The sequence below is a fragment of the Electrona antarctica genome (assembly GCF_951216825.1).
Source record: "Electrona antarctica genome assembly, chromosome: 9".
In the NCBI taxonomy this organism is placed as follows: Eukaryota; Metazoa; Chordata; class Actinopteri; order Myctophiformes; family Myctophidae; genus Electrona; species Electrona antarctica.
The window spans coordinates 7,049,870-7,063,962 of record NC_136790.1 but is presented as its reverse complement, the minus strand read 5'-3'; the positions used below and the strand labels follow the sequence as shown (position 1 = coordinate 7,063,962).

The following is a 14,093-nucleotide window of genomic DNA, read 5'->3' as shown; positions in this document are numbered from 1 at the left end:
GCGCGCTATGAGCTTGTAGATCTGCTATTTTTCAATAGCTAAATTATAACATAATGCTTAAAACACAAAGGGGTTCCCGCCCAAAATGGGTTAAGGTTATTGTAGCAGTCAATTTATATTGGGGGTCGGGAGGGGGCGGGGCGGGGGTCCCGAGACATTGCCAAAGCATTTCCGGGGGTCCCCGGCCAAAAACGTTGAGAACCCCTGCCCTAAACAATACATAATACCTGCATGTGTATCAAAGAACAACCCAGAGGGCTTGTTTCCATTGTGGTGCTGTGTATTCAATTCATCAAGACAAAATGGCATGCACAGCGTTCAGAGCTAAATGCCTAAATTGCTGTGATTATGACGCACAGAAACAATAGCAACCACGGCACTCTAGTGGGAAATTAAAACGTCCTCGCCTAGCGAGGGGGAAAGGATGATTCATTAGCCATGCACATGAAGGCTTTTTATTCCCCCACTAGACGACGGTACCTCGGTTGCTAATTACTATTTATTGTACATCAACATTTTAACAGCCTTTATACCAAAGCTTTGTTTGGATGTTACGCTCTCAGTTTTTACTGAACCACTGGTTCTCAAAATGGGGTCCGGGGACCCCCAGAGGTCCTTTAGGGCACTGGTTCTCAACCTGTGGGTCGGGGTCGCCAGTGGGGTCCCCAGATGACAGTGAAGTGATGATTTAAGGACTGTTAAGGCCTTTTAATAACTCAAGACAATTACTGCATCAAAGGTAATCAGCAAAAATGGGTCAAACATTGGCCAAATTGTCCAAATGAATGTAAAAAAAACCCAGAAGAAACAAATTTTAAAATAGTTAATCTACAAGCTCACAACATGAGCCGTTGTGAGCTTGTAGATCTGCTATGTTAGCAATATTTATCTGTGGAACCGAGTCAAACTGAATTGAATGCCTCAACTCCTAGAAGTGCTCATCAGGGTGGGGGGGGGGGGTCCCCACAGGTCAGTTCATATATGATTATTTTGGGGGGGTCCCCAGTTCATATATGATTATTTTGGGGGGGGTCCCCAGTTCATATATGATTATTTTGGGTTCTCCCCAATTCATATATGATTTTTTGGGGGGTCCCCAGTTCTGATTATTGTGGGGGTCCTCAGTTCAAATATATATATATATATATTTTTTAGGGGTGGGGGGGGGGGGGGGGGGGGGGGGCAACATTTAATATATGATTATTTTGTGCGGCGGGGTGGAGAGGTCATGCATGTCTATACTCTCTATTAATGCAGGAGAAGAGGAAGACTCCTGGGGTTCCAAACGGGACAGTGTGTCCAGTAGACGATGAACCTCATGCTGAACATCACGGACCAGAGCTGCAGCGGACCGGAAGGTACAGTACAGTACATACAGTACTCAAATCTTTGCACCTGGGGGTCCCTGGAACAAACTATTTCGAGATGGGGGTCGGCAGCCATTGCCCCCACCGGCGGGGGCAATGGCTGTTTACCTCTGAACAGCACTCAATAAATCTAATCAGACCTAATCAATCTGCAATTTGCAATGTGGATTCTGGGGATTTTCCCCCTGGACCCCGCTGGGGCTAAACATTAACAGTATTCCGTCACGTTACAGGATTACCGCCATCAAAAAGTATTCCGTTACGTTACAAGATTACCTTCTGAAAAAAGTAACTGGTTAGATTATTTTTGCAATATCGACCGGAGTGTTGTGGAGCTGTGCCGGGCTTGCTTCCCCATGACTAATTTGCATTGATGTTGATCTCCATCAATAAATCAAAATATAGTGTGAATACTTCCACAGCCTTACTAAATGACAAACTCTCTGTCTTCTCTCAATCTGTCATTTGGCACATGTACGGAATGTAAACAAGACCAGCCGTGTGTCACACCAAAAATGATGACCTATGTATTCAATAGGTCATCATAGGTAGATCAGAATGATTATGCAATCACCACAGACTGCAAAACATGTGTCACTGACTTCCGTGTAACACCCGTGGTGCGACGGTGTTTCTTGCAGCCTTTCACTTCTCCGTTGACAGAGAGCTCATTAATTCAGGAAACAAATGTGTCCGATAGATTCTTTATCCTTTGTGGCAACAGAAACAACAGGGAAATACCGGTAGGCCTATAGAGCGTCGCAGTCCCGCCCCCTACCATGGACCAGGAAATTATTCTCCGTTCATTTTCCTCATAGACATTTCAGAAAGTATTTATTTAAAGACGTTTACGCCGCGGACAAAGCCAACTCGAGTCGTGACAAATCATAACAACAAACACAATTTTTTGGGAACAAATAATTTGAAAAAAACGGCAGGTTACAACACTTTTTTTGTTGTTTTTCTTCTTTGTAATTATTTGTTTGGTCCAAAATATTTGTTGTGTTGTCATGAGTTGTCACGACTCGAGTTGGCTTTGTCCGCGGCGTAACCATCTTTAAATAAATACTTTTTGAAATGTCTATGGGAAAAATGCATTGGGATTCATTTCCTGGTCCATGGTAGGGGGCGAGACTGCGACGCTCTATAGCCTATAATTCTTCAATGTAACTAAGTAACGCCTTTGATTTTGGAAAAAGGCCACTACGTAACTGATTACTCTAATTGCAAAATAATCAGTTAGGTTACTCCGTTACCCAAAACAAGTATTCCGTTACAGTAACACCGATACCCCAACACTGTTCCTCACTGACTATACGTCATGCGTTGTGTTCCTTGCAGGCTGTTTGGGGGTCTCTTCCTGGACATAAAGAGGAAGATTCCGTTCTACATCAGCGACTATCGGGACGGGATGAGCCTGCAGTGCGTGGCGTCCTTCCTCTTCCTGTACTGTGCCTGCATGTCGCCTGTCATCACCTTCGGAGGTCTGCTGGGAGAGGCTACGGAGGGACGCATCGTAAGAGACACTGTTTTGCATATACTGTATATTAGGGATATCCGATATTGACCTTTTGGTCAACTCCTATTTTCCGATACCGATATCAACTGATACCGATATATGCAGGCTTTTTCAGCAAATGTCAACTAATTGTCAGGTAACATCACATAGATGTTGGCCTATTTGACAGGGAAGAAGCGTAATTGCCTTGATGCCTATAACACTACACTGCTACAGCGTTACACAAAAGCATCAAGATCTAGTAGTTTTGCTATGTTTGAAGTTTAATCCTGAAAAGTCACAGTTTTGGACATTATGAGGTTTCCACCCGACTCTTAACACATTAAGTTTCATGAATGGAGATGAATGTTTTACATTTGTTTCAGTTTGAGATCGCGCTATACTACTGTCTATCAGCATCTCTGTGTCTAGGAGATAACCCGGAAGTGGTTGATCAGTCAGTAAAAAGCTTCCCCGGTCGTTGACTTGAACGATAGACGAAATCTTAACACCCATTTATCTCGGATTCTAATGCCAGATTCAGATTCTAATCAAAACAAGCTATATTTACGGCCGATGGTGGCTGCGTCGATGGTCGTGGTTACAAAATGCATGCCTCGGGTGGTCTGTGGTCCTCCCGCAATAGGATTGCTTATCCGTGAGCACATTTTCGGTTAAAGCCCAGGGTAATTTTTGCAGCTTGAATAAGGCACCTCACTGAAACTACCTTCGACACTGGAATGGACACAGACTGAAACAATTGTGGCAGTCATTGAGCGTATCCTCATCCATGTTGTCACCATGTGTTTCAGAGTGCCATCGAGTCCCTGCTGGGTGCCTCCATGACGGGCGTGGTCTACTCGTTGTTCGCGGGGCAGCCTCTCACCATCCTGGGCAGTACGGGACCCGTCCTCGTCTTCGAGAAGATCCTCTTCAAGTTCTGCAAGTAGGACACCGGTTAAAAAACACCTTTATTTATTCATGTTACAATAAGTCTCGCATAGCCAGACAACTATTCCACAATTTCCAAATGCTATATAGAGTCTGGAAGTACACCCCCCGAAATCTGAGCAAGGAAGCTGGCATTTCCGTTCACGAAAATATATTTTAAAATGTATTTACATTTAATTTTTTTCTTTTTCTGCTTAGCTGCAAGCTATATATGCTTTAGATGATTTCAATTTATATTAGGATGAATTTGCGCAATTGTAAAGAGGAAACGGAAGTGGGGAGGAGGCTTCAGACTGTATGACAGAAGCATTTGAAAATTGCGAGAGGCAACAGTCTGGCAACGCGAGACTATGTTACAATCATCTACCACTTCCTGTGATGGATTTATTCATGTTAAAATCATCTCTTCTACTCATGACCTGTCTTACCTGTCTGCAGGGTCTATGACCTGTCATACCTGTCTGTCTGTCTTGTCCCCTCCAGGGACTGACCTGTCCTAAAATGTCTCTCTTGTCCCCTCCAGGGACTATGACCTGTCCTAAATGTCTCTCTTGTCCCCTCCAGGGACTATGACCTGTCCTAAATGTCTCTCTTGTCCCCTCCAGGGACTATGACCTGTCCTAAATGTCTCTCTTGTCCCCTCCAGGGACTATGACCTGTCCTACCTGTCCCTGAGGACGTGCATCGGCCTGTGGACGGCCTTCCTGTGCCTGGTTCTGGTGGCCACCGACGCCAGCTCTCTGGTGTGCTACATCACGCGCTTCACCGAGGAGGCGTTCGCCGCGCTCATATGCATCATCTTTATCTACGAGGCGCTGGAGAAGCTGATCCACCTGGGAGAGATCTACCCCATCAACGCTCACCAGGACCTGGACAAGCTCACGCTGTCATAGTGAGTCTATGGAGTTTATAGAGTTTATTAGGATCCCCAGTAGCTCATGCTGGCATAGTGAGGGTTTATGGAGTTTATAGAGTTTATTAGGATCCCCAGTAGCTCATGCTGGCATAGTGAGTCTATGGAGTTTATAGAGTTTATTAGGATCCCCGGTAGCTCACGCTGGCATAGTGAGTCTATGGAGTTTATAGAGTTTATTAGGATCCCCAGTAGCTCACGCTGGCATAGTGAGACTATGGAGTTTATAGAGTTTATTTGGATCCCCAGTAGCTCACGCTGGCATAGTGAGTCTATGGAGTTTATAGAGTTTATTTGGATCCCCAGTAGCTCACGCTGGCATAGTGAGTCTATGGAGTTTATAGAGTTTATTTGGATCCCCAGTAGCTCACGCTGGCATAGTGAGTCTATGGAGTTTATAGAGTTTATTAGGATCCCCAGTAGCTCATGCTGGCATAGTGAGTCTATGGAGTTTATAGAGTTTATTAGGATCCCCAGTAGCTCACGCTGGCATAGTGAGTCTATGGAGTTTATAGAGTTTATTAGGATCCCCAGTAGCTCACGCTGGCATAGTGAATCTATGGAGTTTATAGAGTTTATTAGGATCCCCAGTAGCTCACGCTGGCATAGTGAGTCTATGGAGTTTATAGAGTTTATTTGGATCCTCAGTAGCTTACGCTGGCATAGTGAGTCTATGGAGTTTATAGAGTTTATTAGGATCCCCAGTAGCTCACGCTGGCATAGTGAGTCTATGGAGTTTATAGAGTTTATTTGGATCCCCAGTAGCTCACGCTGGCATAGTGAGTCTATGGAGTTTATAGAGTTTATTTGGATCCCCAGTAGCTCATGCTGGCATAGTGAGTCTATGGAGTTTATAGAGTTTATTAGGATCCCCAGTAGCTCACGCTGGCATAGTGAGACTATGGAGTTTATAGAGTTTATTAGGATCCCCAGTAGCTCATGCTGGCATAGTGAGTCTATGGAGTTTATAGAGTTTATTAGGATCCCCAGTAGCTCACGCTGGAATAGTGAGTCTATGGAGTTTATAGAGTTTATTAGGATCCCCAGTAGCTCACGCTGGCATAGTGAGTCTATGGAGTTTATAGAGTTTATTAGGATCCCCAGTAGCTCACGCTGGCATAGTGAGTCTATGGAGTTTATAGAGTTTATTTGGATCCCCAGTAGCTCACGCTGGCATAGTGAGTCTATGGAGTTTATAGAGTTTATTTGGATCCCCAGTAGCTCACGCTGGCATAGTGAGTCTATGGAGTTTATAGAGTTTATTTGGATCCCCAGTAGCTCATGCTGGCATAATGAGTCTATGGAGTTTATAGAGTTTATTAGGATCCCCAGTAGCTCACGCTGGCATAGTGAGTCTATGGAGTTTATAGAGTTTATTAGGATCCCCAGTAGCTCATGCTGGCATAGTGAGTCTATGGAGTTTATAGAGTTTATTAGGATCCCCAGTAGCTCACGCTGGCATAGTGAGTCTATGGAGTTTATAGAGTTTATTAGGATCCCCAGTAGCTCATGCTGGCATAGTGAGTCTATGGAGTTTATAGAGTTTATTAGGATCCCCAGTAGCTCATGCTGGCATAGTGAGTCTATGGAGTTTATCCATCCACTCCCATTATAAGGGGAAAACCGGAAACGTTGGACAGAGAAACAAAAAAAGAAAGGCAACAATTACATATATAAATTAGAAGTCAAAAGGCCTTCAATTCTATTAAAAGTGAAACAAACAAGAGTAAAAAATAAAATCCTGATCATAACTGTGAATGTGTGCATGTGTGTGTGTGTGTGTGTGTGCGTGTGCGTGCATGTGTGCGTACATGCGCTGCGTGCACATGCACGTGTGCGTGTGTGCGTGTAGCTGCAGCTGTGCAGAGCCTGACAATCCCAGCAATGATACGTTGGAGATGTGGAGTCAGAGCAACCTCAGTGACGTGTCCTGGAGCAACCTCACTGTGACGGTACACACACACACACACACACACACACACACACACACACACACACACACACACACACACACACACACACAAAAAAACTGGGAAAAACTGAATCCATTCTCTTTGGATCTAATAGTAATCTCAGCAAGGCAAATGGCTTCTTGGTTAGAGTGGGTGACAATGTTATCACACGTAAAGATGAAATTACCTACCTAGGTTCCATTCTGGAGGCTAATCTTTCCGGTGATAAAATGGCCACCAACGTAATCAAAAAAGTCAACCAAAGAACAAGATTCCTTTACAGGATCTCCTCACTGGTCGACAAAAACACCTTGAAGACCTTAACAGGAGCCCTTGTACAAGGCTTCTTTGACTATGCATGCACCTCCTGGTACCACAGCACCTCAAAGGCCCTTAAAACTAGGCTCCAGACCTCCCAAAACAAACTGGTCAGGCTCCTACTTGGCCTCACCCCCCGAACCCACCTCACCCCTGCCCACTTTGACAGACTGGCATGGCTTAGGGTCGGCGACAGAGTACAGCATCTTGCAATGGGTCTGGTCCACAAGATTCGATACTCCACCAAGATACCCATGTACCTGTGTAGATACTTCCTTAATGTTAACGAAGTCCACACCCACAACACCAGAGGGAGTGCAACGAATCATGTTCAACCCAGATTCGGCACAAACAAGGGACTAAATTCTTTTCGCTCCTATGCCACCAAAATGTGGAACGCCCTACCAACAGTCATTAAGACATGTGAATCCCTTGACTCCTTCAAAACCGCTCTCAAAGGGCACCTACGGATGGCTGCAATTCGAAACTGGCCCCCGTAAAATCTGAATCCCCCCCCACCGCCCCCCCTTTTTTCCCCTCACTGTATATGTTTCTTTTCCCTTTTTACCTCCATTATGATGAATTCCTGTACTGTTCTTTGTCTATATAGAAGTGTCTATTTGTACGTCTCTAAATGTTTTGATGAATTGAACATGGTGGACCCTGTTGTAAACAAGTGTAATGCTTAATTGGGTCATCCACTCACAGTTAACAGCCTTTGTATTAAGTTTGTGCTTGAAATGTACTGTAATTCTGCAAACTGTTAATAAAACTTTCAATCAATCAATCAATCAATGTTTATAAATGTGTGTAGGAGTGCATCAGTCTCCAGGGCCGGTTCGTCGGCACGGCGTGCGGGCACCATGGACCCTACACCCCCGACGTTCTCTTCTGGTCCACCATCCTCTTCTTCTCCACCTTCTTGATGTCCGCCTTCCTCAAGGATTTCAAGACCAGCCGCTACTTCCCCACAAAGGTCATCTATTACAGGGGTTCTCAATGTTTTTGGCTGGGGACCCCTGGAAATGCGTTGGCCATGTCTTGCGACAGTGTGTATATCTCCTCAGGTCAGATCCATTATGTTCTTCTCCTTAGGTCAGATCCATGGTCAGTGACTTTGCAGTGTTCATCACCATCGTCTTCATGGTTCTGGTAGACTACATGATCGGAGTTCCCTCACAGAAGCTCCAGGTCCCCAGCAAGTTCCAGGTAAGTTGTGCGTGCGTGCGTGCGTGCGTGTGTGCATGCGTGCGTGCGTGCGTGCGTGCGTGCGTGCGTGCGTGCACGTGTGTCTGACGTGAGTGGAGATCATAGTCTGAAGACTCTCTTCTTCAGACTCCACCTTAGCTCGTAGCACTTACCCTAGTTATCCCTAGTAGGGGTGTGCTGAAATATCGATATTGCGATATATATCGATACGTCCTCCCACGATAAATAATCGATTATTAAAATATCGAAATCGGAACAAATATATTATTATTATTATTATTTCTTTTTTTTTTTAATTTGAAATGTTGTGAGGGATTATAATGATACTAGTGATAATGGTCAGTTGGTGGTGTTTGTGAGGTATTATGATGAGGGTATGATGCAAAGGGGGAGTTTATTGAGTATTAATTTTGTGTTTGAGTGGTGCAACCACTATAGACCTCCTTGTGTCCGAGCACGAAAATAGCGTTTTTTCAGTTCCAAGTATTTTGCAGTTGCAGATATAGTGATATATCGTTGATGAAATTTCATACAATATATCGATATATCGCAAATATCGCAATATATCGAATATCGTGATATTATCGTTATCGAGGGCCTAATATCGCGATATATATCATATCGTGAGGTACCCATATCGTCCCACCCCTAATATTCCCTAGTCTCCTCTACCTAGTCTAGTCTTTCTTTTTTCTTTTTTTTATTATTCAGAATAGCCTTTCTTATATCTGCTCCTACCAGGAGTGATCACGGTTGGCTGTTCAACCCAGTGGGCGTAACCCTTGTCTTATTGTCTCAGCCTACCAGGAGTGACCGTGGCTGGCTGATCAACCCGGTGGGGCGTAACCCTTGGTGGACGGTGCTGGCGGCCTCCATCCCGGCTCTGCTGTGCACCATCCTGATCTTCATGGACCAGCAGATCACCGCCGTCATCATCAACCGCAAGGAGCACAAGTTGCTGGTCAGTCACTCTCTAGTCTTGCGTAGCCAGACAACTATTCCACAATCTCCGAATGCTATTAGGGTCTGGAACTACACCCGGGTGGTCCCCAGCTAAATGATGGAGAGTTGGTAACCAAATTTAAATCATAGCAAACATCATGGCGACCAGTGCTACTAGGTTTTGGGCAAGTCTCCGTCCATAGCTCGTTCCCTATAGCAGTGATTCCCAACCTGTGTGCCGCGGCACTTTAGTGTGCCGTTTGAAATGGCCAGGTGGGCCGTTTGATTTGAACAAAAGTAGCCTCGGAACCCAGACGTTTTTATTTCCAGGAAGAAAAGTAACCCCCTCCCCCGATAGCAATAGATACTGGGCTGCCTGCGGTTGTTGTTGCCCATCCCACCAACCTAACGACCCTCGGCGATAGAAATGCTAATGTAAGGCTTTGTTTACATGAGGAGATCACCTACTCTCCTGGCACGTACTGTATAAAAAAAAACACCGCTTGCCTCTGCACGTTCCAGCCTGCTTTTTGCTGTTGTTAGTTTTAAGCTGACCTACAAGCCCACACTGTGTTGCAAAAGCGGCAGTGATGAGTTTACAAATCGCCAGGGCGGAGTTACATACAGCTGAACTCATGTCGAGAAGTACGGCAGACGAGTGAGACGACACAAGAGAGAGAAGCAGTAGCCAGGTCCTTCAAGTTTCATAACGTTCACTGTTGTCATACAGTGAATTCATAATTATATAAGTTTCTCAGTGAACTTTATGGAAACTTTAGGAAGTCTTTCTTGCCTGACTGCCGTGAACAAACATGTGTGATTCACCGTGTCCAGATTGCGAGCAACACGGGGACACACACAACACAGACACTTGCATGCAGTGACGTCAGAAAGTGACTTTGTGTGTGCAATGTGCACTGCATGCAGTCAAACTTTATTGATCATGCGTGACGTGATGAAAGCAATTGTATTCGCATTGGTAGGTCAGGAAATAAAATATATAAATATTAAAAATATTTTTGTTATGCCATCTTGTGTATATGAGAACAAATATTTTGTTCTGGTTTCAAATACATTGTAGCAGCTGTGTGTGTGTGTGTGTGTGTGTGTGTGTGTGTGTGTGTGTGTGTGTGTGTGTGTGTGTGTGTGTGTGTGTGTGTGTGTGTGTGTGTGTGTGTGTGTGTGTGTGTGTGTGTGTGTGTGTGTGTGTGTGTGTGTGTGTGTGTGTGTGTGTGTGTGTGTGTCAGTCAAGTCAAGTCAATTTTATTTATATAGCACATTTAAAAACAACAGCAGTTGACCCAAAGTGCTTTCCAGAACAGGTAGACCGTAGTCTATCACAGTGCAATAATAAAACATGTAATACAATCGAAAGAAAACAGGCCAAAACAAACAAAATAACAACAAAAACAATGAGCAACAATAAACACTAAAGACTTCACACTGTATTAAAAGCCAGACTAAAAAGGTGTGTTTTCAGGTTAGATTTAAAAATCTCCAGGGTGGGGCTAACCTTGATGTGGGTTGGAAGATTATTCCAAAGTATGGGACCAGCTACAGAGAAAGCCCGATCACCTTTGGTTTTTAGATTTGAAGGGGGGACTGCAAGGAGTTTGAGAGTGGAGTGTGTGTGTGTGTGTGTGTGTGTGTGTGTGTGTGTGTGTGTGTGTGTGTGTGTGTAAAACGTATATATATATATATATATATATATATATATAAATACCGGTGTATATATATATATAAATGATATATATATTTGTGATGGGTCTCCTGTGGTTCTAATGGTTCTTCCCTCTCTTTAACAGAAGGGCTGTGGCTATCACCTGGACTTACTAATGGTTCTGTACTCTCTTTAACAGAAGGGCTGTGGCTATCACCTGGACCTACTAATGGTTCTGTACTCTCTTTAACAGAAGGGCTGTGGCTATCACCTGGACTTACTAATGGTTCTGTACTCTCTTTAACAGAAGGGCTGTGGCTATCACCTGGACCTACTAATGGTTCTGTACTCTCTTTAACAGAAGGGCTGTGGCTATCACCTGGACCTTCTCATGGTGGCTGTGATGCTGGCGGTGTGCTCGGTGATGGGTCTGCCGTGGTTCGTGGCGGCCACCGTCCTGTCCATCTCGCACGTCAACAGCCTCAAGCTGGAGTCGGAGAGCTCCGCCCCCGGCGAGCAGCCGCGCTTCCTGGGCATCCGAGAGCAGCGGCTCACCGGATTGGTCATCTTCCTGCTCATGGGCTGCTCCGTGTTCATGACCAGCGCCCTGAAGGTCAGTGTGAGAGGTCATGACCTTTGACCCTAAAAGTCAGACTGAATGGTCATGACCTTTAGGGCTCTTCATCTTCCTGCTCATGGGCTGCCCCAAAGAGATTCTATATAAAGAGGCGACACTCCCATTAAGTCCCATAGTAACAACCAGCGCCAAGTGCCTCCGCCATGTTGGAGTGATGACGAAATTTTTGGTTGCTTTAAAAAACATTTTGTAATCCTATTCTACTCTTATATATTTATTTACCCATTTATCATATTTATGAATGGATCAAAGCAGAAATTAGTAACATAACGGTATTCATTCAGAATGTAAGGGTATACATGCATGTGCGCATGCATGTATGCACGTGCACACGCGACCGTGCATGTTTACGTACGTTTTTTTTTAGGTGTTTACATAGACAAAACGTTGCCGCCATATTGAAGTGATGCCGGCAGCACTACCGCCGCGCCATCTAGTGGTGATTCCAAATATTTGAAGACTGTCGCCTCTTTATATCGAATCTCTTTGGTGTTCATGACCAGCGCCCTGACGGTCAGTGTGAAAGGTCACAGGTCAGTCTGAATGACCAGCATCGAAAACAGCGGATCGAGATTCATTCATTCATTCATTCATTCATTCATTCATTCATTCATTCATTCGTTCATTCATCCTTCCATCCATTCATTGAACTCACTGATCCTTTGTGTTTTCTGTCCTATAGATCATTCATTCATTCATTCATTCATGCATTCATCCATTCATCCATCCATTTATTCATCCATTCATCCATCCATCCATCCATTCATTCATTCATTCATTCATGCATTCATTCAACTCACTGATCCTTTGTGTTTTCTGTCCTACAGTTCATTCCCATGCCAGTGCTGTACGGAGTGTTCCTCTACATGGGAGCCTCGTCTTTGAAAGGCATCCAGGTACCTTCTGATGTTGATGATTGGGGGGGGTGGGGGAGGCTAGCTCTTTATTTGTTCCTGGTAATAATATAGTCCAGTTTACATCAAAAAACAGGAATTAAAAAAATTCCAAAAAGGTAGCACATCCAAAAATTAAACAAGCGGTGGACAAAGTACTCACATTTCCATTTCTTTATTGGCACACACCAAAAAGGAACGCTTACGCGTTTCGGCTATGCAGCCTTCATCAGAACATATATAGAGCATTATAGTCCAGTTATTTTGTATGTCCGTGGTAAAAAAAATGACAAAAATCCTCTCTCTCTCTCTCTCTCTCTCTCTCTCTCTCTCTCTCTCTCTCCCTCTCTCTCTCCCTCCCTCTCTCCCTCTCTCCCTCTCTCTCTCTCTCTCTCTCTCTCCCTCTCTCTCTCTCTCTCTCTCTCTCTCTCTCTCTCTCTCTCTCTCTCTCTCTCTCAGTTCTTTGACCGTTTCAAGCTGTTCTTCATGCCTGCCAAACACCAGCCAGACTTCATCTACCTTCGTCACGTTCCTCTCAGGAAGGTCCACCTGTTCACCGTGACCCAGCTGACCTGTCTGGTGCTGCTCTGGGTCATCAAGACGTCACCCGCTGCCATCGTGTTCCCCATGATGGTGAGGACCGCTATGAACGCTAAACGCTAAACCCTAAAACCCTGATCCCGGACCCTAACCGCTAACCTCACCCCTACACTCATATTTATTTCCCCAGGAGAAACAAGAACATCACATGTTACTTAGTCAACGAAATTAACACTGCCATAAAGAAACTAAAACTCAACAAAAGATGTCGAAAGCAAACATTACATACTGTATAAACAAACTATAATAATCAAAGGTCTCCTGTTCATGTGTGTTGTTGTGTATCTTACTATCTTCAGGTCTTAGCTCTGGTGTCCATGTGTGTTGTTGTGTATCTTCAGGTCTTAGCCCTGGTGTCCATGTGTGTTGTTGTGTATCTTCAGGTCTTAGCCCTGGTGTCCATGTGTGTTGTTGTGTATCTTCAGGTCTTAGCTCTGGTGTCCATGTGTGTTGTTGTGTGTCTTCAGGTCTTAGCCCTGGTGTCCATGTGTGTTGTGTATCTTCAGGTCTTAGCTCTGGTGTCCATGTGTGTTGTGTATCTTCAGGTCTTAGCCCTGGTGTTCATGTGTGTTGTGTATCTTCAGGTCTTAGCTCTGGTGTTCATGTGTGTTGTGTATCTTCAGGTCTTAGCCCTGGTGTTCATGTGTGTTGTGTATCTTCAGGTCTTAGCCCTGGTGTTCATGTGTGTTGTTGTGTATCTTCATGTCTTAGCCCTGGTGTTCATGTGTATCTTCAGGTCTTAGCACTGGTGTCCATGTGTGTTGTGTATATTCAGGTCTTAGCCCTGGTGTCCATGTGTGTTGTTGTGTATATTCAGGTCTTAGCCCTGGTGTTCATGTGTGTTGTTGTGTATCTTCAGGTCTTAGCCCTGGTGTCCATGTGTGTTTTGTGTCTTCAGGTCTTAGCTCTGGTGTCCATGTGTGTTGTGTATCTTCAGGTCTTAGCTCTGGTGTCCATGTGTGTTGTGTATCTTCAGGTCTTAGCCCTGGTGTCCATGTGTGTTGTTGTGTATATTCAGGTCTTAGCCCTGGTGTCCATGTGTGTTGTGTATATTCAGGTCTTAGCCCTGGTGTCCATGTGTGTTGTGTATCTTCAGGTCTTAGCCCTTGTGTTCATGTGTGTTGTGTGTCTTCAGGTCTTAGCTCTGGTGTTC

The 14,093-nt window shown here is 44.6% G+C and overlaps 1 protein-coding gene across 1 annotated transcript in view; it reads left to right on the top strand.

Moving 5' to 3' along the window:
• Positions 1 to 14,093, top strand: part of LOC306929680 (electroneutral sodium bicarbonate exchanger 1-like) — a 55,380-nt gene that overhangs the window by 38,084 nt on the left and 3,203 nt on the right. The window contains exons 11-21 of the mRNA XM_079510300.1: positions 1,258 to 1,358; positions 2,709 to 2,883; positions 3,678 to 3,811; positions 4,463 to 4,708; positions 6,582 to 6,681; positions 7,814 to 7,975; positions 8,095 to 8,208; positions 9,008 to 9,169; positions 11,172 to 11,423; positions 12,275 to 12,343; positions 12,800 to 12,973. Coding sequence (XP_079366426.1) covers positions 1,258 to 1,358; positions 2,709 to 2,883; positions 3,678 to 3,811; positions 4,463 to 4,708; positions 6,582 to 6,681; positions 7,814 to 7,975; positions 8,095 to 8,208; positions 9,008 to 9,169; positions 11,172 to 11,423; positions 12,275 to 12,343; positions 12,800 to 12,973 — 1,689 coding nt within the window. The remainder of the gene's footprint in view (positions 1 to 1,257; positions 1,359 to 2,708; positions 2,884 to 3,677; positions 3,812 to 4,462; positions 4,709 to 6,581; positions 6,682 to 7,813; positions 7,976 to 8,094; positions 8,209 to 9,007; positions 9,170 to 11,171; positions 11,424 to 12,274; positions 12,344 to 12,799; positions 12,974 to 14,093) is intronic.